The sequence below is a fragment of the Mytilus trossulus genome, chromosome 2 (assembly GCF_036588685.1).
Source record: "Mytilus trossulus isolate FHL-02 chromosome 2, PNRI_Mtr1.1.1.hap1, whole genome shotgun sequence".
NCBI classification, from domain to species: Eukaryota; Metazoa; Mollusca; class Bivalvia; order Mytilida; family Mytilidae; genus Mytilus; species Mytilus trossulus.
Window position 1 is genome coordinate 72013593 of NC_086374.1, and position 24556 is coordinate 72038148.

Below are 24556 nucleotides of genomic sequence, written 5' to 3' on the forward strand. Positions count from 1 at the left end.
TTATTGTTACAATTTCTTTTACTTTAATAACATAACGAAATCTACATTTTGAAATATTTGAATATTAGAACTTTGTCATTAGGTTCCTTGACATTGTCCGTAAATTTTGCCAGGCCATTACCAGCTGGTCTGTATGAAGCTACTATTACTGTTCTGTCGTTTCCTATAGCTTTGCCCATTCCCATTTCCTTTGATTCCTTCCAAATCATTTGACTAAAATGTCCATAACCTGAAGTATAAAAGTAACCTTTGTACAGCAGGTCCTTAAGGATATAGGTTCATATCCTTCCATACCATTTGACTAAAATGTCCATAGTTACCAGGTCAAATCAAAGACTTTAACCATGTTAACATTTATATCTAATGCTTTGTTTCATAAAATTAAGAATGGAAATGGGGAATGTGTCAAAGAGACAACAACCCGACCAAAAAAACCCAGCAGAAGGTCACCAACAGGTCTTCAATGAAGCGAGAAATTCCCGCACCCGGAGGCGTCCTTCAGCTGGCCCCTAACTTGACAAATATATACTAGTTCAGTGATAATGAACGCCATACTAATTTCCAAATTGTACGAGCTCATTGTACACAAGAAACTAAAATTAAAATAATACAAGACTAACAAAGGCCAGAGGCTCTTGTCTTGGGACAGGCGCAAAAATGCGGCGGGGTTAAACATGTTTGTGAGATCTCAACCCTCCCCCTTTACCTCTAACAAATGTAGAAAAGTAAACGCACAACAATACGCACATTAAAATTCAGTTCAAGAGAAGTCCGAGTCTGATGTCAGAAGATGTAACCAAAGAAAATAAACAAAATGACAATAATACATAAATAACAACAGACTACTAGCAGTTAACTGACATGCCAGCTCCAAACCTCAATTAAACTGACTGAAAGATTATGATTTCATCATATGAACATCAGGCACAATCCTTCCCGTTAGGGGTTTAGTACCATACCATCATAACATATATGAGAAGAACATAACCCGTGTCATGCCAACACCTGTTTTTAGAATAAATGTGTTTAGTTCCAACCCAAAGACCTTATCAGTGACTCAATATTAACGCCAAAATATGCAATCTTTAATGACTTGACAACAGTATCGTAATTATATCCTTTCTTAATAAGTCTATTCAAAGGTTTTGTAAGCCGTTTCTGAGGTGAATACTGACACCTTTGTGTTTTATAAAGAAGATTTCCATAAAAAATTGGATGTGGAATACCTGGACGTATAAGAAGTCTGCATGTTGAGCTATAATTACCAATGATGTCTTTATACCGATGATAAAATTTAGTAAATGTTTTGACTAGTTTGTGATATCGAAAACCCTGGTGTAATAATTTTTCAGTAATACATAAATTTCTCTCGTGAAAATCTACAACATTGTTACATACACGAGCGAATCGTACAAGTTGAGATATATAAACACCGTAAGATGTGACAAGGGAACGTCACCATCTAAAAACGGATAATTAACGATAGGAAATGAAAAATCATCCCTTTTATCATAAATTTTAGTATTCAGTATTTCATAGCATAATAGTGTCCTCTCCTTCATTCATAATAATATGTCGGAAATATGGTCATATGTGCATATCCATACAAACAAACAAAATTGCAATGAGCAGAACAATCAACTCATACTAATGATTACAAGTGATTAAATATGAGTAAGACACAATGTTATAGAATTTTTTTATTGAGACAAGCAGTTATTTAACATTGTGTCTTACTCATATTTAATCACTTGTAATCATTAGTATAACTGATGTCACTGTATGGTATTCATCACTCAGCAAAGCCAATAAATACCGCATAGTCATGGCCCCAAAATGACAAATTCAAAATAACTCATATTAGAAAACAAGTGGCCCAATCTATGTACAAAAAAATGAACGAACAGCAATTATGTAACACAGCAACAAACGACACCAAATGAATTAGATAATCCAGACTTGGGACATGCACATACTCAAAAAGATGTGAGGTTAAACATGTTTTCGGGATCTAAAACCTCCTTAACCTGGGACAGTTGTGTAACAGTACATCAAAAGAAGGAACTATAAACATTAGCAGGAAAAGGCTAACTCATCAGATGGATACAAATAGAACTATATCTAACAAAAACAGAGTGGACGTGGCCGAGTACTTGTACATCCAAACAACAAAAAGACACTTAAAGCTAGTTCGAATCCAACAACAACTAATAAAATATCGGCATGAATCCGATAGTAAGAATAAATTATCTTTTGAAATCATTAGTAGATTCATTACACATCCAATTCCTGAATGTGTGTATGTATATAACAATTTATTTAGTTTGCTTTATATGTACTAATTTTTCAAAATCGTAACGTCAAAACTGTATCAATATACCTTTTATTATTTCTAATGGAGGTGGTTCCCTTCCAAAATATGGTTGGTAGATATCGACCCCGCTGTACCATTCTTTTATGATATCTTCAGCTATAATCATAGTGATAAACCTAATTAGTAGTCACATAGCACGACAAATTGGATCATACGGTTAACCATTTTGTATGTTATGTTAATTTTGTCTTTGTACGTTTAAGTTTTTCCACTAAAGATTCGTTCATTCAAACAATAAATTCAACAATTTGCCTTTTAGTTACACCATTGATTAAGAAAATGAGACTTTTCCTTTTGGTGAAAATGTTAATTATAAAACAGACATACACCTCCCAAATTATGAAAAAAAAATGTTTGTATGTATCAAAATGCAATAGATATCGCGATCAATATTAATACAAATGATATGAATAATAGTCCTATTTCATGTCTGAAAGGATTTATAATGAAAAATAACAGTTAATTCTGGTTATATTGTGTTTTTATAACATTTCATACTGTAAACTGCATATAATGTATCACAACACGTTCATATCTAACATATACAAGTGTAATTTTGATATATTTTCATGTCTGTGACTTAAAAAGATTAAATAACATAGTTTTGCATGTGTTTTTTTTTATAATGACCCATACCTGAGTAGTCGACGGCGTAATTATCGTAGGAATCTTTTACAGTGACATTCTGTCCGATATTCTTTCTTCTAAGATGCTGAACCTCGGGCGTGTCTTGGTTTGTTTTCACTAAGTACTCGGCCCATTCCTGTGCATGTTGCACTAGATCTTTTGAAAATTTTAATGATGGAACGTTATGTTTGCGTCTTATGTTATTGTGTAGTATCAACCCTTCAGTGGTAAATTGTTTGACGCTTGGATATTGAGGACTGCATCCGAAACAACTCATTCTGAAAATGACAATATTGAGATGAGTATGATCATTGTGGTGGTCCACATTACAGTTTCAAATATTGACTCGTAAAAGAAGTCGTTGATCATATGATTATAGTTTACATCATTTAAACGGCAATGTATGTGTCAAAAACATTTCGTTTTTAGGGGAAATCTATATGGATATGAGATTCGAGATTTCATGTTTTTAGACAAATTTACGAACGTTTGTCGCCGATTGTGATTGCTTTCTATGAAAATGCCTAACCTGCTTTGAAAGTATTCGATCAGTTGTTTTTCAAAGAATTTAGGAGAGATAAATGTGTTGTTCTTATTTTTTAAATTTCAGCTATTATAGTTTAACGAGCCAAAGTTATACACACAATTTTACCAAGATCTATGGCATATCTCATCACTATTCCTTGACCTTAATATGAGGATAAGGAGATGTTGCATGATTATTAGGCTAAAATCTGCATTATTCGGCCAAATAATGTGCTCTTGGATGGAAGAATCTATATGCCACCATTATGCAAAAACCAATACCATATAATCAGCTATTAAGGCACCTACAGGACAAATTGTTTAACTATTCAAATGAGAAAACCAGCAATAATTTATGACAAACAATTAAGTATGACATGTCTGTGAACCCTCAACCCTTCCTCTAATGTGTAACAGTTGTGTGTATATAGGTATTGGCCATAAGTAACAACTTACTATAAGAACACATTTTGAAACAGTTTGAAATGTTTTTTATCAAGATTTTTTTTTTTTTTCAAGATTTTATTCATAACCTCAGACACATACTTGTGTACAAGAGGACAATATATACATACATATTAAGATAATACATAGCGAGACAGGACAAACGGAACACAAATACATAGTATATTTTAAAAGACAATTGGTATAATTAAATAAAGTATTTTATGATTTTCTTCACAAAAATTGATAAATTCCTTTGAACTTGTACGTTACAAATAGACAACATGCCAGTGAACTTGTTCTTGCTTGGATTCATTACATAGTAATTTGGTATAAACTTTGATCTAAGAGCAGAAACATCAGCATTTTTACAGGTAAACAATATATGAAACTCATCCCCTATTCCCTCATTACATAATGTGCATATTCTATTTTCCCTAGCAATCCCCGCCCATCTACCCGTCTCAATAGGTAACTTCAAATTCGAGCATCGAAGTTTAGATATGTAATATCTGTCCTTGGGTAATAATCGCAATAGATACGGTTCCAAACCAAACTCGAGTTTGAATAAAGAATAGAATTCACCCCTAGATGCATTATGTATCTGCGAGAACCAATGCTGATAGTACTGATCTGTTAATCGCTGTTTAACCATACTTTTTAACCAATCAATATTTACAACCAATTGATCGTTCCATATAAAACTTAGACCTGTATCATCAAATATAGATTTTACATATTGAATCCATTTAAATTTGGTAGGATTATTTTCATGTAGCTTAATCATAAGTCTTAAAAGGATATTTGACAGTTTGCTCTCTGTTTTTATAGTTCTACACCAGAATGATGCCATCCTAAGTTTTATAGTGATATCTAACGGAACCCGCCCTAATTCCCCGTAAACCATAAAATTTGGTGTACTGTTCCGAACACCAAGAATATTTTTACAAAATTGCAAACGCATTTTCTCAATATTCTGTTTATTTTCAAACCCCCAAACCTCTGATGAATATAATAATATAGGTGCGATTACAGCATCAAAGAGTTGTAACTGAATATCAATAGGCAATGATATATGTTTTATCTTCCTGTAGAGAGCAAACATTGCTTTTTGAGCTTGATCAAAAATCCTTTTTCTAGCAGTACAAAAATTACCGTTATAATTAAAAGTTATTCCTAAATAATTGTAAGAATCTACAACTTCTATAGCATTACCATATATATGAAAATCAAAGTTGTCTCGTACCTTTTTTTTACTAAACACAATAATTTTTGTTTTATCTATATTTACTTGGAGTTTCCATATGTTACAATATTGTTCAAAAACATCGAGTGCATGTTGTAGTTCTTCCTTACTATCAGACATAATAACAGTGTCATCTGCGTACAAAATTACAAAGATTTTAACTAATACTTGTAACAACTCTTCACAGTTTTTAGAAATATATTCTAAATCTTTAACATCATTTTCCACAAAAAAGTTTTCTAAATCATTCAAAAATACTGAAAACAAAAACGGTGATAAATTTTCACCCTGCCTAACACCAACACCACAGTTGAAGAAAGTTGAACTTTGGTTACCATATCGAACACATGTCTTTATATTTTGATACATATTATAGATAACTGTAAAATTTTTCCCAGTAATGTGAGATTTTTGTAACTTTTGCCATAACCCTGTTCTCCAAATAGTGTCAAATGCTCTCTTAAAATCCACAAATGTGCAAAATAATTTTTTGCCCATTGAAAAAAATATAGATAAAATTGAATGCAGCACAAAAATATTATCGGTAGTTGAAAAACCTTTTTCTAAATCCAGCCTGAGATTCTGATATAAGTTCAACTTCATCTGAGAAGCTATTTAATCTCTCATTTATTATTGATGAAAAAGTCTTTCCTAAACAAGAGTTTAATGTTACACCTCTATAATTTGCAGGGTCTGCTTTTGAACCTTTATTCTTAAAAATAGGAATCATAATACCAAGAGACCATAACTCTGGAACTATTCCTGTATCTAATACTAAATTAAAAAGTTTAACATACATTGGCATAAGATCATATACAGTACATTTTATATATTCATTCATTATTTTGTCACATCCACTAGCTTTATCATTTTTTAAGTTTTTTACACTTTTTAAAATCTCATCTTCGGTTACAGTACCATTCAATAAGTTATACAATTCATCTGATAAATTATGTACATCAAAATTAACTTCTGGTTCCTCAGTATTTGAGTCACATCTATTCATATCTTTGAAATAGTCATAGAGAGCTTCAATCGAAATTTCAGGGTCTGCGCCTTTTTTTTTATTTGACCCAATACTATTCAAAATGTTCCAAAACTTTTTACTATCTGATTTTTTGGTCTGGCGTAATTTATTTCCAATATTTCTTTGGTACAGTTCATTTGCTTTAGAAATTTCAATTTTATAGCTTTTGCTTGCATTTTTCATATGTTTTCGATTATCAGCATTTTTTATAAAACTGTACCTTTTCCGCGCTTTGTGAAATTTTTTTCTAGTATCAAAACATTGCTTGTTAAACCAAGGTTTATTGTCGCTTTTTGGTTTGCGATTTTTAAACGGCTTGTATTTACCAAAAGTTTTTGTAGCAACTGATTGAAAAAAGTTACTAATTCTCTCTACAACTTTGTTCATCTCATTTTGATGAATCCCTTGTTGTACCTCTAAATTATCTAATTCTAACAGTAGTTGTTCTAACTGACAATCATGATCACTTTTAACATTATCTAAAAATTCTGAACACTTTTCTTTTCTCCACTTGACATATTTTTCACTACAAAATTGTGATAGTTCGTCATTACTATTATATAAAATCACTGGAGCTTGAATAACTACATGTAATTGACAATGAACATCTGAGACCAATGGATCAAATTCCATAATATCGAACTCTTTAACAACTGGAAATAAATTAGATGACAATAATAAATAGTCAATAACACTTGTATCATTACAAGTTTTTTTACCAATACCTTCATCATTACCTACTCTTGAGTTTGCTATATACATGTTATTTCTTTTACATACATTTAAAAGTTTGTGTCCATAATTATTTGGCGCACAATTACAACTTGTAACTCTGTGTAATGGAATACTGTTTCTAGGTAAATTTTCGTAGTCAAACATATACGAAAGTATATCCTCATCTGAGTTAAATTCAAAAATATCAACTAGATTCTCGTCCGGTATAATATAGTCTGGTAAACTACCAGTTTTGGCATTAAAATCACCAAAAATAATACAATTTAGACTCTCTATGTTTTTTATATTAAGCATCTCATTTTCTACCTCATCGAATGATTCACTTGTTGAATATTTCGAATTCGATGGTGGAATATAAACACAACCTAGTAGACTATCAGTTGTCTGGTTTATAATAAGTTTTGAAATCTTAACCCACTGTACAAATTCACAATCTGTATTTATAAAGTTTAAATAACCTTTTAACTTATTTCTATACAAAACTAAAATCCCCCCTGATTTTCTTTTACATTTTTTTCTAATTTTAGAATAATACATATAGTCATCAGGTATATTTAATATATCAATGTCAGACAGTTTTGTTTCTGTAAACAAACAAATATCATATTTTTTTATCATCTCTATAAATTCAGGACACAACAGTTATTGTTTTATACCACATACGTTAAGAAAACAAATTTTTAATTCAGAAAAAATAGGATCCGCATTGTTAGTTCGATTTTCACTTGTGCTGATATCTCTTTCTGTTCCTCTTGCACAACACCCCTATGCACCAGGAAAAGGAGGAGGTGGTCTTTGCTCCATGGGTCGCTGGTTTTGGAACGGTGGTCTAGGTGGCATTTGTGGTGGTGGATGCGGGAAGAATCTCTTGTTGTCGATAAACAGTTTATCATCACGTAAATGTGCAACGTGTCCTTTTTGTCTTGCATCCTTCATGATCGGCACCAATTCACGTCTTCTCTGAATAACTTCCGCTGGGAATTGTTCATGGACACGAAACTGAGTGTCCCTTTCTTTAAATCTTTCTCTTGCAGCCGCCATCACCAATTCGCGGTCCTTTCTTTTTTCAAATTTGGCAACGATTCCCCTCGGACCTCTATCTCGGCGCGGTTTTAGTCTATGTACCACGTGAAACGGAATATTGTTTTCGATTCCAAGTTCATTTGTTAAAAATGTTTGAAGTTTTTCTTCCGTATTTTCAGGTTGTTTGGTATCAGAAACATCGGAAGATCCTGTTCCGGTTGCAGGCATGGCAACACGCATAATTTTGGGCTCTTGAAAAAGTGAGTTTTCAATAATATATTGCTCGTTTAGAAGTCTGAAAAGTGTTCAAGAATTAGATAAGGACCTACTTTTACCTGAACGATCACTAAAACAGATAAATTATGACTAATTCGTTACTTTTATAGAGATAACGTTTGTCGCGAAAAGAAATCCGGTAACATATTAAGGTCGCTACGTCGTCATAGAAGATAACGTTGGTAACCATTGTCTAACCTTAAAAATATACAAAATGGCTCTTAACACAAAATCGCTCATCGAAGAAAGCAAGAAAGCAATGGAACAATCTGACAGTGCTTCAAATATAAATAAAATCTTGACAATCCTAGAAAGAATAGATGAGCGGCAACAGAAATTGGAAGATAAGCTTGGTAAGATAGATGAAATGAATGGATCTGTCAGCCAAATGTGCAACAAGATCAATGAAATTGAAACTTCTTTACTGAATATAATTAAAAGGAATTCACTAATAGAAAAAAGTGTGGAAGATATAGGAGAACTGCTTAACACTGTCATTGAGAGGTGTTCGGGCAACAAAAATGAAATAGAGAAAATGAAGAGTAGAAACGAAGAACTCGAAAGGAAAATAGATAATGACGACCTGAAAGACCATATCAAACAAATGGAACATAGCCTTCTAGATTTAAGGTGCAGGTCAATGAAAAACAATCTAATATTCTCTGGGTTAGGTTTTCACCAAAATGAAAATTGCGAAGAAAAGCTTCGAAGCTTCATGTATAATGAACTAGGAATAGAATTCCACGTTGAACTTGGAAATGTCCACCGATTTGGCAAGCCAGGACTCAATGGTGCTAAACCTATTGTAGCAAGGTTTCTGTACAGAAAAGATTTGGAAGCGGTGCTACGAAACACGAAAAGATTAAAAGGAAAGAGTTTTGGCATTAATGAACAATTCCCGGAAGAGATTGAAAATCGACGGAAAAAATTGTACCCGGTTCTTAAAAAAGCTAGACAAGATGGGAAGCAAGTTAAAATGATCCGAGACAAACTTTTCATTAACGGAAAACAGTACCAAAATACAGGATCAGAACAGAATACAGAATCTGAGTACAGAGGTGCCCTATTAAAAAACAGTCAACAGCAAATCAATAGAAGCCCTCCAATACCACCTAGACCGTTTAAACGAACGCGAACCGAGTCATCTGATATGAACAATGAAGAGAATAGATATATGTAGGACTACGCCGCTACAAGAGACAAGGTTTCAACAGAACTTTTAAACTATGAATCAGGGGGGTTAAAACTTTCTTGTATAAATGTATGTGGCTTAAAATCTAAATTGATTATCCCCGAATTCATTGAAACTGTTCAAAATTACGATATTCTAGTATGTATTGAATCAAAAATTGATGATCTTGATATGCTATCTTTGCCCAAGGGGTATCTTTCTTTTTCAAAATGTAGGAAAAAATTCAAGAAAAAATCGGGTGGCATCTCAGTCATTTATAGTAAATCAATAGAACAACATATCAAGTTTATCAAAACCGACTGTGAATTTGTTCAATGGATTCAACTCAATAATATTTCTAATCAATCAAACATGATTATCGGTTGTGTCTATATACCACCTGAAAATAGTAAATATGCGTCAAAAGATGCTTTCGATGAAATAGAAAGGGAGATGGTAACACTAAGAGATGATGAACAGTTGTGTTCACTTATTGGCGATTTTAATGCCAGAACCGGAACCCTGATTGATTTTGTCGTTCCAGATGAAAATTTGGTAGAGGTTTTAGATGAAAATTTAAACGACGAATTAATTGATTTTTTATATGATTACCAAAATCTAATTTCATTAAAAATTCCACTTAAAAGATTTTCAGAAGATAAAATGCGTCCAAATTCTCAAGGTAATAAATTAGTAGATTTTTGTAAGAAAAATAATTTGTATATAACAGCGGGAAGGATCGGGGAAGATAAGGGTATAGGAAAGGCTACCACGAAAGACAATAGTTTAATTGACTATTTTATAGTTTCGTCAAATCTTTTTAAGAATATTGAGGAGTTCAAGGTTATTCCATTTGATGCATTATTCTCTGATGTACACAATCGCATACATGTAAAACTAATAACAGAGGCCAATAAAATAGTAGAGGAAAATAAATCACATAAAAAGACCTCAATAAAATGGATTGAACAAGATAAAAATAAATTCACAGAAAATGTAAGAATGAACGAGAAAAAAATACTTGATTTGTGTAATGAATTGGAATCTTTCAAAAAAGATGATCATGACATAAACGGAGTAATAACTAGTTTAACAAATTTTTATTCTCAGACAGCTACAGATTCTTTTGGAACTTTTGTAAATAAAAGTCCTATGAAAAAAGCTAATGGGGTCAAAAAGGGTAATAAACCATGGTTTGGTAAATCATGTAAATTGAAAAGAAAACAGTTTCACTCGGCAAAGTATAAATATAATAAACAGAAAAGTATAAATAACAAGAATTCACTGAAAAGAGCAAGTAAGGAATATAAAAAAGAAATAAACAATTGTTCTCAAAAATACCAGTTAAAGACTGAAAAGGAGCTTCGTAATATATCAAAAAATGACCCGAAAGAATTCTGGAAAGTTTTAAATAGATTCTCTCCGAAAAGAAAAAAGGAAAGTTCAATTTCTCTAGAAGTAATGTATGACCATTTTAAGAAGCTCAATGTGAGTGACGTAAATGAAGAGGGAGAGTTTCAATTACCTAACTTTCAGACTAATGAGTTTGATGAAATTTTAAATGGGCCCTTTACCGATGAAGAAATTATCAAAGTCATTAAGACTCTAAAAAATAATAAAGCCGCTGGATATGATGGAATAAGAAACGAGTATATTAAAAATTCAGTGTCTGTATGTTTACCTCTTTACGTCAAATTGTTCAATTTCATTTTCGACACAGGGATAATACCCGAAATTTGGTCAAAGGGAATAATAAACTCCATTTATAAGAATAAGGGAGATCTTAAAGATCCGGACTCTTATAGAGGTATAACACTGGTATCATGTTTAGGAAAAGTATTTACAGCTATACTAAATAACAGACTAGACAAATTTGCAGAAGAAATTGAACTTCTTTCAAAATGCCAAGCGGGATTTAGGAAAGGTCACTCCACGCTCGATAATATTTTTAGTTTATATTGTTTGATTCAACTTTATCTACTCTCTGGAAAACGTTTATTCTGTACATTTGTTGATTTCAAGAAAGCCTTTGATACGGTGTGGAGGATAGGGCTGTGGCAAAAGCTTATTTCTAGTAACATAACAGGCAAAATATTCAACTCTATTTATAACCTCTATTCTAATATTAAATCATGTGTTAGACATAATTCGGATTGTTCAAATTTCTTTCCGTGCGAAGTTGGAGTTAGACAAGGTGAAAACTTATCGCCTTTTCTGTTTTCTCTTTTTATTAATGATCTAGAAAACTATTTTATTCAGCATGATATAACATGCTTAGAAAAGGTGAATGAATACTGTCAAAGTGAACTTGGCATGTATATTAGAATTTTTTTATTACTATATGCTGATGATACAATATTACTGGCAGAATCAGCTGACGATTTACAAATAATGTTATATAAGTTTGATGAATACTGTGTTAAATGGAAACTAAATGTAAACATCGATAAGACAAAAGTAATGGTGTTTGAGAAGGCGAAGCGCAAAAATAAATACAGATTTATGTTAAGAGGCGAGGAGTTAAAGCTCACGGACAGTTATAATTATCTGGGATTATTAATAAGATATAATTGTAATTTTAATTTATCAAAGAAAAAACTGGTTGAACAGTCACAAAAGGCACTGTACGCATTATACTACAAGTTAAGAAATGTAAAAATTCCCTCAGATCTGCAATTTCGACTATTTGATTGTATGGTTTCTCCAATTTTACTTTATGGCTCGGAAATATGGGGTCATGAGAATGTTGACATGATTGAAAAGGTACACTTAAGTTTCCTAAAGAAGATACTGAATGTAAGATCGACAACACCAAACTATATGGTCTATGGGGAAACTGGCAGATTCCCTCTTATCATTAATATAAAAACTAAATTACTTTGCTTTTGGGCAAGATTAGTGCAAAGCGGTAGTAGAAAACTATCCGGGATTTTGTATCAGTTAATGTATAACCTGCATACTTCAGGCCAATACTCATTTAAATGGATATCTTCTCTAAAACAAGTACTAGATGATACAGGATTTTCTTTTTTCTGGAATGCACAGGGTGGTATAAAAAGTTCAGATATTAAAAAAGAAATAAAACAAAGATTAGTTGACCAATTTGGACAGCGTATATTCGCTGATATGACAAACTCGTCAAGAGGGGAGTTTTATGCGTCATACAAAACTATTTTTTGTTTAGAACAATATTTATTGAATCTTAAAGTGGCAGATCGTTATATATACAGTAAATTTAGATGTTCAAATATCAAAATCCCTATTGAGGTTGGTCGGTGGAAAAATACACCAAAGGATGATCGTATATGCCGCCACTGCGATTCAAATACAATTGGTGACGAATATCATTATTTTTTTACATGTACCAATGAACAAATTATGTCATTAAGAGAAAGGTATATACCTACATATTACACAAAGAATCCTTCCCAATTAAAATTTATTGGGCTATTGTCACATTGTAATGTACCAGTTCTAACAAAACTGTGCTCGTTTTTGAGACATTTAGATAAGATATTTTCATAATTTGTACTGTATGACAATGTAGTATTAAAATACATTTTTATTCACCCTACAATTCAAATTATTTCAAAACAAATTAACCAATTATTATATATTTTAATTCTATTGTATGATATCGCTAATTTATTTATTGTTTGTCTTGCTTGCAAATGTATAATTATGTAATTGTTGATGTATACTTGTTATCCTCTTGTAGCACCATACGTGTGCCTAAGTTGTAATAAATTGTCTTGTCTTGTCTTGTCTTGTCTTGGAATCCCGCGAAATATCAAATTGTCTCTCATCGATCGAGTTTGTATATCAACTATCCTGTCCCTTAATTCGTAATTTTCATTTTGAAGTTTATCATTTTCTCTTTTTATAAAATCTACATTCTGTTCAATGACCGATGATCGTATTGATGATTCCTGTATAGATGTATTGTGATTGTTAATTTGTTTTCGCATATCTGTTACGTTTCTGTCTAAATGTTCAAACCGTTGTTCCATAGCATTCATTTTCACAACAATCTCATCGAGAATGTCTAATTTCTGAAGTTTTTGTGAACAGTCTATCATAAAATTTTCAAATTTACTATACATCGAGAATTCAGTTGGTTGAGATTGTGGCGAGCTAAAGCTGAGATGAGTTTGAAGAGGTTGGTTCGCTATAAGAAAATCTGCAGGAGTTGTTGGGGGAGCCATAGGATAAGATTGATACGGGGTTCCGATTGACGTTTGACCGTATGTGTTTAAATGGTTTAAATTACTCGGGTTACCATATAATATGTTGTGAGATGTACTTAAGTGATCTGCTACTGGAGTATATGGTGTGTATGGTGTATTGCGGTTAACACTTTGTACTTTGTTTACATTGGCGTCCATTTTTGTTGTTTTTGATTGTTTTGATTGTGGCGGTGTCTTACTTGAACTTCGTTTCCTTTTTTTCTCATTCGGTACTTTTTTCTGTACTTTTCCTTTTCCTTTTCCCTTTTTTGATCCCATTGTTGATCAAGGACATAATGTTCGACATGATATATCACAAAAATCCAATATACATATTCCACAAAACATATAACTAATAACTTTTTTGTGGGAGCTCCGAAGGCCTGTCTGTCCTGTCCGCCATTTTATTATAGAAAAAAAAAAAAAAAAAAAAAAAAAAAAAAAAAATCAGAGTAAAAAAAGAACTTAGCGAAAACAGACAAAAACAATGTACAAATTTGAGCTAGTTATATAAGCCGTTCACAATTAAAAAAATATCATTTTTTATCCTGGTTAGAGTATCAATTATTCAAATTGAAAAAAAATCTTACAAATAATATCAAAGGAATTTGAATTAATCATGACATTAGTTGTTCAATAAGATGACATTTTAAAATTTGAAATTCTTCATAAAATAAGGAGATTTAGTAATGATTTTCCTCTTGGCTTATCATAATACTAGTACAAAACAAGTCATACTTGAAATTTGAATAAAGTCCTACAACAAAATGCCTCGAGTTTGTAGATAAAGGTAATTTCTTTGCATGGTAGCTATTGGTTGCATATGAGACTCTTAGAGTTATATTGAACTGAATTTTAAGCTTATACTAACTCGAATATTAAACACACAATATTAAAGGTAGTATGTTTATTTTTAGTGTCTAGCCTGCCAAATTCTGTATATCCATGCATTTAAGTGTATACATCATTAAATTCCCTCCATAAATTCTTTATTTAATTCGTTAATTAGTATGGATTTAGAAGGTGGTACCTAACACTACATGCAGATAACTCTGTAAAGTCAGCTGAACGTTTTAATTACGTTGTGTTGTAAAATGAGGTGATACAAATTGGTGTTTTCCAAACTGCTATTTATAACCAGTGTAATTTTTCTGATAAAATGGTTGATTCAAAATTTTTGAAATTTTTATATTTTTGTTAAAGGGTCAAAGTAAATTCTATAAAAAAAAAAAAATTAAACGAGCCAAATTAATTTTAGTGAAAGTGTTGGGTACACATGTACCACCAGAGACATATATACACATATATGTATATATGTCTCTGGTACCACCTTAAATGATATTTTCTTAAAGGGAAATATAATGCAAATCTTACCTTCTGCATGTTAGTTTTCGTTAATAAATAGAAATGGTAAAATACTGCACACTTCATGCGTCTATGAATAATTAAAGATCACTGTCGATATCAAATTTCACAATCATTTACCCATTTGAAACATAACACTTGACTAGTTACAAAAGTTATTATGTATAATTAGTTTATATGCTACTGTACAGGGGAAAATCGGGACATATATTTTTCGCTTTATGTTTCAGTCCGTCCGACCATGCGTCAAGGGGACCAAAAGGTATAAAATTAAAAAGGAATTTATAAATTACAGGAGTTTTAAAAGTTTTGACCAGGAAAAATTTGTACATGAACTAAATTTTGATAATTTGCTGTCAGTTGATGATGTCAATGAAGCGTATTCAAATTTTCAATCTGAATTTGTTAACATCATTAACAAGCATATACCAATGAAAAAAAGAAGATCAATAGTAGCACCTGCACCCTTTATGAATAAAGATCTAAGAAGCGCAATCTACAAAAAAAGAATGTACCATAACAGATTTCTTAAAAATAAAATTGATGCCAACTGGAAGTTGTACAGAAAACAGGGAAATACTGTGACAAAAATAAAAAAGAGCTCAATTAAAACTTATTTTTATGAAGGAACTGCTGGTGGTCCAAAGTCAACAACATTTTATTCCACTATTAAACCATTTCTATCAAATAAAAATATTAAATCAAACAATAACATAATTTTATATGAAAATGATAAAATTCTCAGTGATCCTAAGAGGTATCAGAAATTTTCAATAAATTTTTCATAAATGTGGCTAAAGATATAGGAGATAAAAACATTAAAATAGACAGAAATCATCCAAGTATAATAAAAATTGAAGAAAATAAAAATGATTATATTGAGTTTAATTTTAAACCTGTAACAGAAGAGTTTGTGAGTAAACAAATAAATAGGTTAAATATAAGAAAAGCCACTGGATATGACAATATTTCACCAAAAATTATAAAATTGGCACAGCCAGTAATATCAAATCCTATTAAAATTTTAGTTAATAAATCAATTGAAAGCTCAATTTTTCCTGATGATCTCAAAGCTGCTCAGGTTTCCCCACTTTTTAAAAAGAATAACTCTCTTGATAAAGAAAATTATAGACCTGTAAGTGTGTTGCCATGTATTTCTAAAATTTATGAAAGAGCTATACATGACCAACTTATGGAATTCTTAAATAAACATTTTCATCCTCTTCTTTCGGCATTTAGGTCAGGTTTTGGTTGCCAAACTGAACTTATTAAAATAATAGAAGACTGGAAAAAAGCTCTGGACGAGACAAATTCATTGCTGCAATTTTGATGGATCTATCTAAAGCATTTGATTGTTTACCTCACGATTTACTTTTACTTAAATTGGAAGCATACGGTCTGTCTAAAAATTCTCTAAAATTATTAAAAAGTTATTTAGAAAACAGACTGAAACAACGAATTAAAATTGGAAGCTCTTACAGCGAATGGGATCGTATGTTTAAAGGCGTACCACAAGGGTCAATTCTTGGTCCAGTTCTTTTCAATGTCTTCATAAATGACATATTTCATTTTGTACAAAAAAGTACCATTTCAGGGGCGGATCCAGGATTTCCAGTTAGGGGGGGGCGCAAAATTTTTTTTCGCCGAGCGGAGCGAGGCGAAAAATTTTTGAAGTTATTTTTAGGTAAAATTAGGCCACACTTAAAAATATTTTGGTTTGCCCAAACCCTACCCAAAGGTTGAGACAGTGGGTAGGTAGGTAGGCATTTTCTTTTTTTTTTCTCAAAAAATTAAATTGAAGTATCAGATGTTTATTAGTCTTTATGCCTATTTGATTAAAAAAAAACTTCTTCAAATCAGGACAATAAAAGAATTTGAGTAGGCAGCTTTTTTCTGGGTAGGTAGGGTTTGGGCAAACAATCCTATTTTTTATTATGGCCTTATTGAAATATTCTTCCAAAGGGGTGAAATGTAGATATCTCGAACTATTGTATGGTAAAATGATCGAAAAATTAAAGTTTCAAGTTGAAACTGCCTTAATCCACACCCGACAACAATCTACAGATAGATGGGCGGACAGACGGACGCAAAGTGAGACGAGACAGATCACAATTGCTCACTGACATATATATTTTGCAAACGAAAATTTCTACTTCAGTACCAGCAATTTTTAATTGTCCTTTCATAATATCTGTTTTTTTACTTTTTTAATTTTTGGAGGTTGTCCCAGACTTCACTGTGTTCGCAACAAAACAACTAAAATCAGAATGAGATGCATTTACGCAGTTATCTTTATTTTTCCAAGCATGTAATTCGGTACAGAATTCGGCTAAATATTTAGGTTTGCAAGTTAGAAACAAATATAGACACAGAGATACAAATTAATAAACTAACCTTTTGCTTGAAACAGTATTTCTATCTTCCATAACGGATATTATGAAATAATCTCACCTGCCGATAGTTTCTTGACCGTGTCATGAGTAAAGTAAGTAAGTAAGTAAGTAATTTTTATTGGTTTAAAATCCAAAATTACAGGATTGATACCAAGACAATACAAATTTGTTATACACAAACATACAAACATATATATATATATCATACCAAATTTATAAACATTATATGAGGAGGTGGTACCACAAAGTTATTTAGTGCTTAATAAAGCATTTCTAGAAATGTACATGTCGCTTATAAATTTAACAATAATTCTAATTATATCAGTCTCAACACACGTATACAAAAATTTAAATCTTGCTTCATTAGTCATATTGAAAAAAGAGGGAACTATTTCATTAATTCTGGAAAACAGTTGGTCTCTAATTATATTTAATTTTGTACATTTTAAAGTGAAATGAAATTCATCTTCTACTTCTAAGAGACACAAAGGACAAATTCTTTCTTCTACAGGGGTTTTAGTGTGACGCCCTTGTTTAATTCTAAGAACACTATTACTTATACGAATTTTAGCAAAATGCCCTATTACTTTTCTGTCTATATTTAACAATAAATAGGTTTCCAATTTATAATTTTCTTTAAGCTGTCTATATGTTCTCAGCTTATTACCATGTACTGATTTATTATCACAAAATATATTTTCTTTCCAATAATTAAGATATCTATCATTAAGTTTGGTATGAATTGCATATAATAAACGCTTTTTTGAAATAGTATCATGATTTTTCCAAACATGTGAAAAATTTATTGTAGCAAGTAACTGTTCAATCTTTTTAGCAAATCCATTGGTTAATTGCAGGTTGGAACAATATACATCTTTTAGTAAACAATTGTTATCAGATTTTATGACATGCAACCAGAAGCCAATTGACAGTTTTAAAGCTTCTATAAAAACTGGATACATACCAAGTTCAGCTAGTACTGCTAAATTGACAGCTGATTTATTTACTCCAATTAAAGTTTTTGCAAATTTAATTTGGACTTTGATGGTAGCCAATGACCAATATTTTGACTCTAGATTTGTAATATCTTTTATCATATACAGAGACCAAACTTCGCTACAATAAAGAAGTATAGGTTTAACACAAGCATCAAAAAGCTTTAAGTGAGGTAATACATTGATATTTTCAGAAAATAACAGTTTTCTAATACAAAATATAGCTTTTGAGGCTTTTTTACATAGAAGTCTCACTGCCTCGGTAAAACTACCAGATGGTTTAAACAGTATACCCAAATATTTATATTCTGTACAGTGTTCCAAAATATTATCACTAAAAACAAACTTGTCTTTTATAAGTTTTTTACCTGATTTGTTAAAAATCATAACTTTGGTTTTGTCAAGATTTACTGTTAAATCCCAACTAGTGCAATATAAACTAAGCTTGTCAAGGCATTTTTGTAAGCCATTAGCCGATTCAGAAATAAGAACTAAATCATCAGCATATAACAGACATGATATATCATTATCATTTAACTTGGGTGGTTCACATGTTGAGTCAAAAATAGATGGTAAATCATTAATATATAAAGAAAATAATGTAGGGCTTAAAATACACCCTTGTTTTACCCCAACTGAGGAATTAAAAAAATCAGTGATACCTTCCGAGATCTTTACCGAGTACAAAACCTCTTTATACATATCTTTCATTATACTAAAAAAGGGACCATCTATGTTGTAATAAGACAATTTGTAAAAGAGGGCATCTCTATTAATAGTATCAAATGCCTTCCTGAAATCAATGAAACAGGCATATATCTTTTTTGATGATTTAAATGCTTTATCAATTATAGTTTTTAGAGTTAAAACATGATCACTTGTTCGACTTCCCTTTCTGAATCCAATTTGCTCACGACATATAAGTTCATTTCCTTCAAGATACTTTTCTAATCTGTTATGTAAAACTTTTAGAAAAAATTTTCCCAAACAACTTGAAAGGGCTATACCTCGATAATTAGATGGATCATTAAAACACCCACCCTTGAAAATGGGCTTAATAAAAATTTTTCTCCATAAAGTTGGGTAGATACCAGACTTAAGAATAAGATTAAACAATTTTACATACACATCAATATTCATATAACAAGATATTTGTAACATTTCATTCGTAATACAATCTGAACCACTTGCTTTATTATTCTTTAAAGATTTTGCTGCAATAACCACCTCCTCAGTTGTAATAGAACTGTTTAACATCTTAGTACATGTGTTACAATCTTTAAAAGTAGTATACTCTTTCTTGTCATTACATACATTTTTATCATAATCAATATTCATTAATTTATTAAAATATTTAAACCATTCTTTAGGTTGTATGTTAGAACTAGGATCCTTGAAGTTCTCCTTTTTTAGTTTCTTAATTGTTTTCCAAAAATCATTTGGACAGCTATTATTTGAATCTATAATCTGGTTTATCATTTTATGTCTAAATTGTCTATATTTTTTCCTTATAAGTTTATTCAGTTCCTTTTTATGATATAATACTTTGTGTCTAAGACTGTCATTCCAGGGCTCAGTACATAATTTTCTAGTCAGACTCTTTAGGGACCTATATTTAGATTCACATTCATTATCATAATATGGCTTTTTTATTTTTCTTCTTTTACTTCTCTTGTCTTTACCAGGGGTCTTATTAGTATTACTTAAAAAAGCAGCATTGTATAATATTGATGATATACTGGAGACGGTGTCATTAACACTTTGAGTTACATTGGAATTACATGTATTATTCGCATCTATATTTTGGGTTAAATTATCTACATCAGAATTTATGGTTCTAAAGTTCACTTTCAACATATTGGACTTAAAAAATTCTTCTCGTTTAGAAGTCCATTTAACTCTTCTAAGAGTTGGATTAACATAATCATCACATGACTTATTCACTAATTGAGAATGTAAAGTTATCGAAATTGGACAGTGATCAGATATTGTTGGTTCAAATTGTCCTACACTAAAATTGACAATACTTGGTAAAAATTCAGATGAACATAAACAATAGTCATCAATTGACACACCATTATGATTATAGAAAGTGATTTTACCTTTTGAATCACCAAGAGTTCTTCCATTAAGGATTCTTAATTGAGATTCTGTGCATAAGTCAAGTATTAATTTTCCATAGTTATTAGTTTTTTGGTGTACTTGAGTATTTCTAACTTTGCATACATTATCTGCCACATAATTAGTGGGAAGAAAGTTGTCCAAACTGTCATCTACTTCATTTGTTATGAAATCTAACTCTTTACAGTTTATATGTGCATTTAGATCTCCCATAAGGATTATATCCCCTAATATACTATATTTCGCAATATCTGCTTCAAGTTTCTCAAAAATTTGTTTATCAAAATTTGTTCTTAATGTGTAAGATGAGTTTGAAGGAGGAATATATAAAAAACATAAAAATACATTTCTATCAAAACTGAAAAATGTCTTGTCTAGTTTAAACCACATTATATCATCCATTGATTTATCCATCAACTTTACACCTGATAATATTTCCTTCTTAAAAAATGTAGCTAAACCACCTCTAACTTTATTTGAATCAGACGATCTACAGTTTACAAAACATTTATAACCATCATAGTTTAAAATCTCATTGGCGGGAATATGAGTTTCTGAAAGACCAATAATGTCAGCAGTCATAATATGACAAATATTAGCATCATCTAGTTTACAAACTCTGTTACCACTTATTCTTTTAAATAATCCATTAACATTCCAAGAGCTGATAGATAATTGCTTTGAAACTTTTATACACATGATGAAAATTTAATTTGAATTAACCATTCAAAATGCACAGGGGTCGGTGAACTGTAAAACAGATAGAGAGAGAAATTAAAGTGAAAAATAAAATAGAGAAATACTCTCACTGTTTAATTATTTTCAATTCTAAAATCTTACTTGCTTAAATTATTTGCCTTTATCCAGCTTTGATTATAATATGTGAAATTAAATAAAAGTGCTTGCCCTCTACTAGCATACAAGCTGGAAAGTTACTTTAAATGCAAGTATTTTTAAAACTATGATAAAGTGTAAGTATTAGAAATGTATTACAAAACTGTCTTTTGCCATCCTTGGCTAAATTTATCCCTAATCTACATACTAATAGTAAATACTGAGAAATATCACTTCTACAGAAGCTTTATATGACAATAATAATAATAATTAGAACCAATAATGAATTCTTAATATATATATACCAAAATGCATATTTTAATTATAGGTAAACAAATAATAAATTCTGTTATAGTCTACATTTTGTACATTATGTTTATTTTTCTAGGATCCAAATTCATGATACTGATGAAAAACGCTGGCTACTGCTGATGCAATACTATCTGCTAGCTTTCTGTCATAGTACGTGTTGGTTGGCCCTTGATAGGTGTTTCCTGCTGGAGTTTCAAAGTTTTGTCCTTGATCACTTCGATTACTGCTCTTTCTGTTGGGTGTATTGTACTGATACTTGTAATCATTTCTATTGCTGATTGTGTCTTTTTGAGATTCTCTGTATGAATTCACATTTAGATTGTTTTGTGAATGTGGAACCTGGTTCCTGGTTCGTGGGAATAAAGTGTTTCTTAGGTTCCCAGCTAAAACACGAACTCCTTCAAATTTGTTAAGTCTAAATGAATCCCAATAGAACTTTTTCACCACATTACCATTTGAAATGAAGTTGCTATTTCTACAAACTTTTATCTTATCAGCTGTGTCATATTTGTACAGAATTCTCTCATTAAATTCTTTGATTTTTACATTAAGCCTTTCTATTTGTGAAGGCAACACCAGTGAAATAACTACTGATTCTGACTTTTGTAAGGCCTTTTCTATTAAGTCAGTATATTTACAAAATGCTTCTTCTGCTGATTCATTTTTCAGGTTATTGATTCCTACATGTATAATGATTGTCTCTGCATAGGAGACCATGTCTACTTGTCCTAAAGCATCTCCAATTGTGTAGGTTGTAAATCTCATACCTTCTTTTCCTGATCTTAAAAGAAGCCTATCAATATCCACAAAACGACAAATAGAATCATGCATGAAGATGACATCTGTGTTGATTTTTTCAATGATGACGTCATTAGTTTTCTTATTTGCCATGTGAGAGTTTGAGTTAGGTTGAGCAACTTTTTCTGTAGGGCTAATAAGATTTTGTGTACTCTCTCGCAGTGGAATGTTTGAAACATTTGTATTGTTTTGTTGATTTACTGCATTTCTTGTTGTTTTCACTTTGTTGATTTTGCCTTGCGTTTTGTTTTTTAATCCATGGCTGAATGGGGTTACCTTCACAGTCATATAAGAAGGACTGTATCCTATCTTGTAAGTCCTTGATGACTGCATCTTTTTCTTCAATTCTTTCTCTGGCATTACACTTTACTTTTTCCGCATCTTTTTTCGTGTTATCTATAATAAAAACTAGCTTTTCATTGTCCAAATCAGATTCTGTTTTTGACTTTCTAATTTGTGCAAGTTGGTTTTGCAGTCATGATGACATTGTCACAGTGTAGATACTATTCTGTACGCTATCCGGAAGTCGCGATTTTCGAAGCGAGAATTTCAAACTGGCTAACAGAACGGTTTTGTTTTGGTGCATTTTCTCATCATTTGTTCGCTCCTATATCTATAAAGTGTTTTGCACATCTTAAATGTACGTATAGCATCATAAATATTAGTAATTGTAACAAAAACATGCAGTAGAATATAAAATATACGTGTGCATCACACCAACTTCATAGAAAAAAGTGGAATCGATGGACAATTTTGCTCCCGTAGTACAAAGCAAATGATCTTTTATTGCAAATATTTGAATCAGTTTACAGTTAAATATATACTGTTTCAATATTCTTACCGTATATAAGTAGAATGTTCGTATTTCAAATAAAAAATATGCTTTCCGTGAGGATCCCAAAATAAATTACTGTACGATCAGTCTAAAAGTAACTGTATTCTAGTAGCGATTTCATATTTTTTGTCTGTATGACCAGTCGTGATTTTGAAGAAAAAAAAAACAAAGGCAATTTGAAGGTATATACGTGTCTAAGTGATATTATGATTGTGTCCATGGAACTATAACGTGTAATTTCTTTCATCAGACAATACAAATATATTTCTGATGATTTTTGTAGACGGCAAAATAATTATATTTTGTTCCGTCAGTCTTATTTAAAATCAAATACCTAAAAAGCGATACATGATTCGCTTGTGGACTTTTTATTAGTGTGTCGTTGCAGTAATCTGTTTAACTATTACATTTTTAAAGACTATTTACACCGTCTGCCGTTGACCAATTGGTGATAAAATACATCAAGCTTTTCTCTTTTAAAATGACAAAAAATAGAAAGAGAAAGCTTTGTTTAAAAACTTTAAGTATTGAGCAAAGAATTGACGAAATTATATCCCGCCACTTCTATAGTCCATGTTTTGGAAAAAAAATAGTCCACCAAAAAAACTAAATTATAGGTGCACAGGGGCATCATTCAATAACGAATATGTGGAAGTTTTATTAATATATGGTAAGTTTTTGAAAGTTGCGTATAGTAAATTGGTATCACCCAATAAAGTTGTGGAAAAGTCCTTATCATGGAACTAGAAAACTGCTGAATTTTCGAAAAATAAAAAAAAGAGGTGCACAATTTAATTAAATGATAAGGAATCTGAAAAAGATTCATTAAGTTATGACAAGTGTCTGAAGGAAGTTGTGGATATAAAATATGTACGCCCAATACAAGGTTGACAAAGTCCGTATTTTAGATATAGAAACATCAAAAATATTTTAACCAAAAAATCGAAATAGAAGGTCCATAATACATTAATTGATTAAAAATGGAGCAATTTTAGAAAAGTTTAACAATTGGTTTTTGGGGTGACGGTTGGAAATACCTGCTGGGTGCCCCCATATAATGCAATGTTAAAGTCCGTATCTTATACAAAGAAACCCCATAAAAGATTTTTAATAAAATTCAAAATATTCCTTTTTTTTTTATATAAATAAGGCCGTAAATTTTCTTTTGTTTAACATTGTCATTTCGGGGTCTTTTATTGACATTTGGGATCCGGCGGTTTGAAACTCAT

General features: G+C 31.1%; 3 protein-coding genes across 3 annotated transcripts; all 3 read right to left on the reverse strand.

Moving 5' to 3' along the window:
• LOC134707927 (Golgi-associated plant pathogenesis-related protein 1-like) lies at positions 1-15149 on the reverse strand. Its single transcript, XM_063568097.1, has 4 exons — positions 15049-15149; positions 3011-3279; positions 2381-2470; positions 1-229 (listed from the first exon to the last, which is right to left on the reverse strand). Exons 2-4 carry the CDS (start codon positions 3276-3278, stop codon positions 42-44), a joined length of 546 nt encoding a protein of 181 aa, XP_063424167.1. The 5' UTR covers position 3279; positions 15049-15149; the 3' UTR covers positions 1-41.
• Positions 5755-7005, reverse strand: LOC134705985 (uncharacterized). The gene has a single exon (XM_063564698.1). The coding sequence runs from the start codon at positions 7003-7005 to the stop codon at positions 5755-5757; it is 1251 nt and encodes a 416-aa protein (XP_063420768.1).
• Positions 7744-8241, reverse strand: LOC134705986 (uncharacterized). Its single transcript, XM_063564699.1, has one exon. The coding sequence runs from the start codon at positions 8239-8241 to the stop codon at positions 7744-7746; it is 498 nt and encodes a 165-aa protein (XP_063420769.1).
• Positions 15150-24556: the final 9407 nt, after the last annotated feature.

Coding starts and splice junctions, on each gene's coding strand:
- LOC134707927 (XM_063568097.1), bottom strand. CDS start 3,278: ATGAGTTGTTTCGGATGCAGTCCTCAATATCCAAGCGTCAAACAATTT. Junction 2,471..3,010: donor TTACGCCGTCGACTACTCAG/GTATGGGTCATT, acceptor CTATGATTATAG/CTGAAGATATCATAAAAGAA. Junction 230..2,380: donor TCCATTAGAAATAATAAAAG/GTATATTGATAC, acceptor TTTATACTTCAG/GTTATGGACATTTTAGTCAA.
- LOC134705985 (XM_063564698.1), bottom strand. CDS start 7,005: ATGTATATAGCAAACTCAAGAGTAGGTAATGATGAAGGTATTGGTAAA.
- LOC134705986 (XM_063564699.1), bottom strand. CDS start 8,241: ATGCGTGTTGCCATGCCTGCAACCGGAACAGGATCTTCCGATGTTTCT.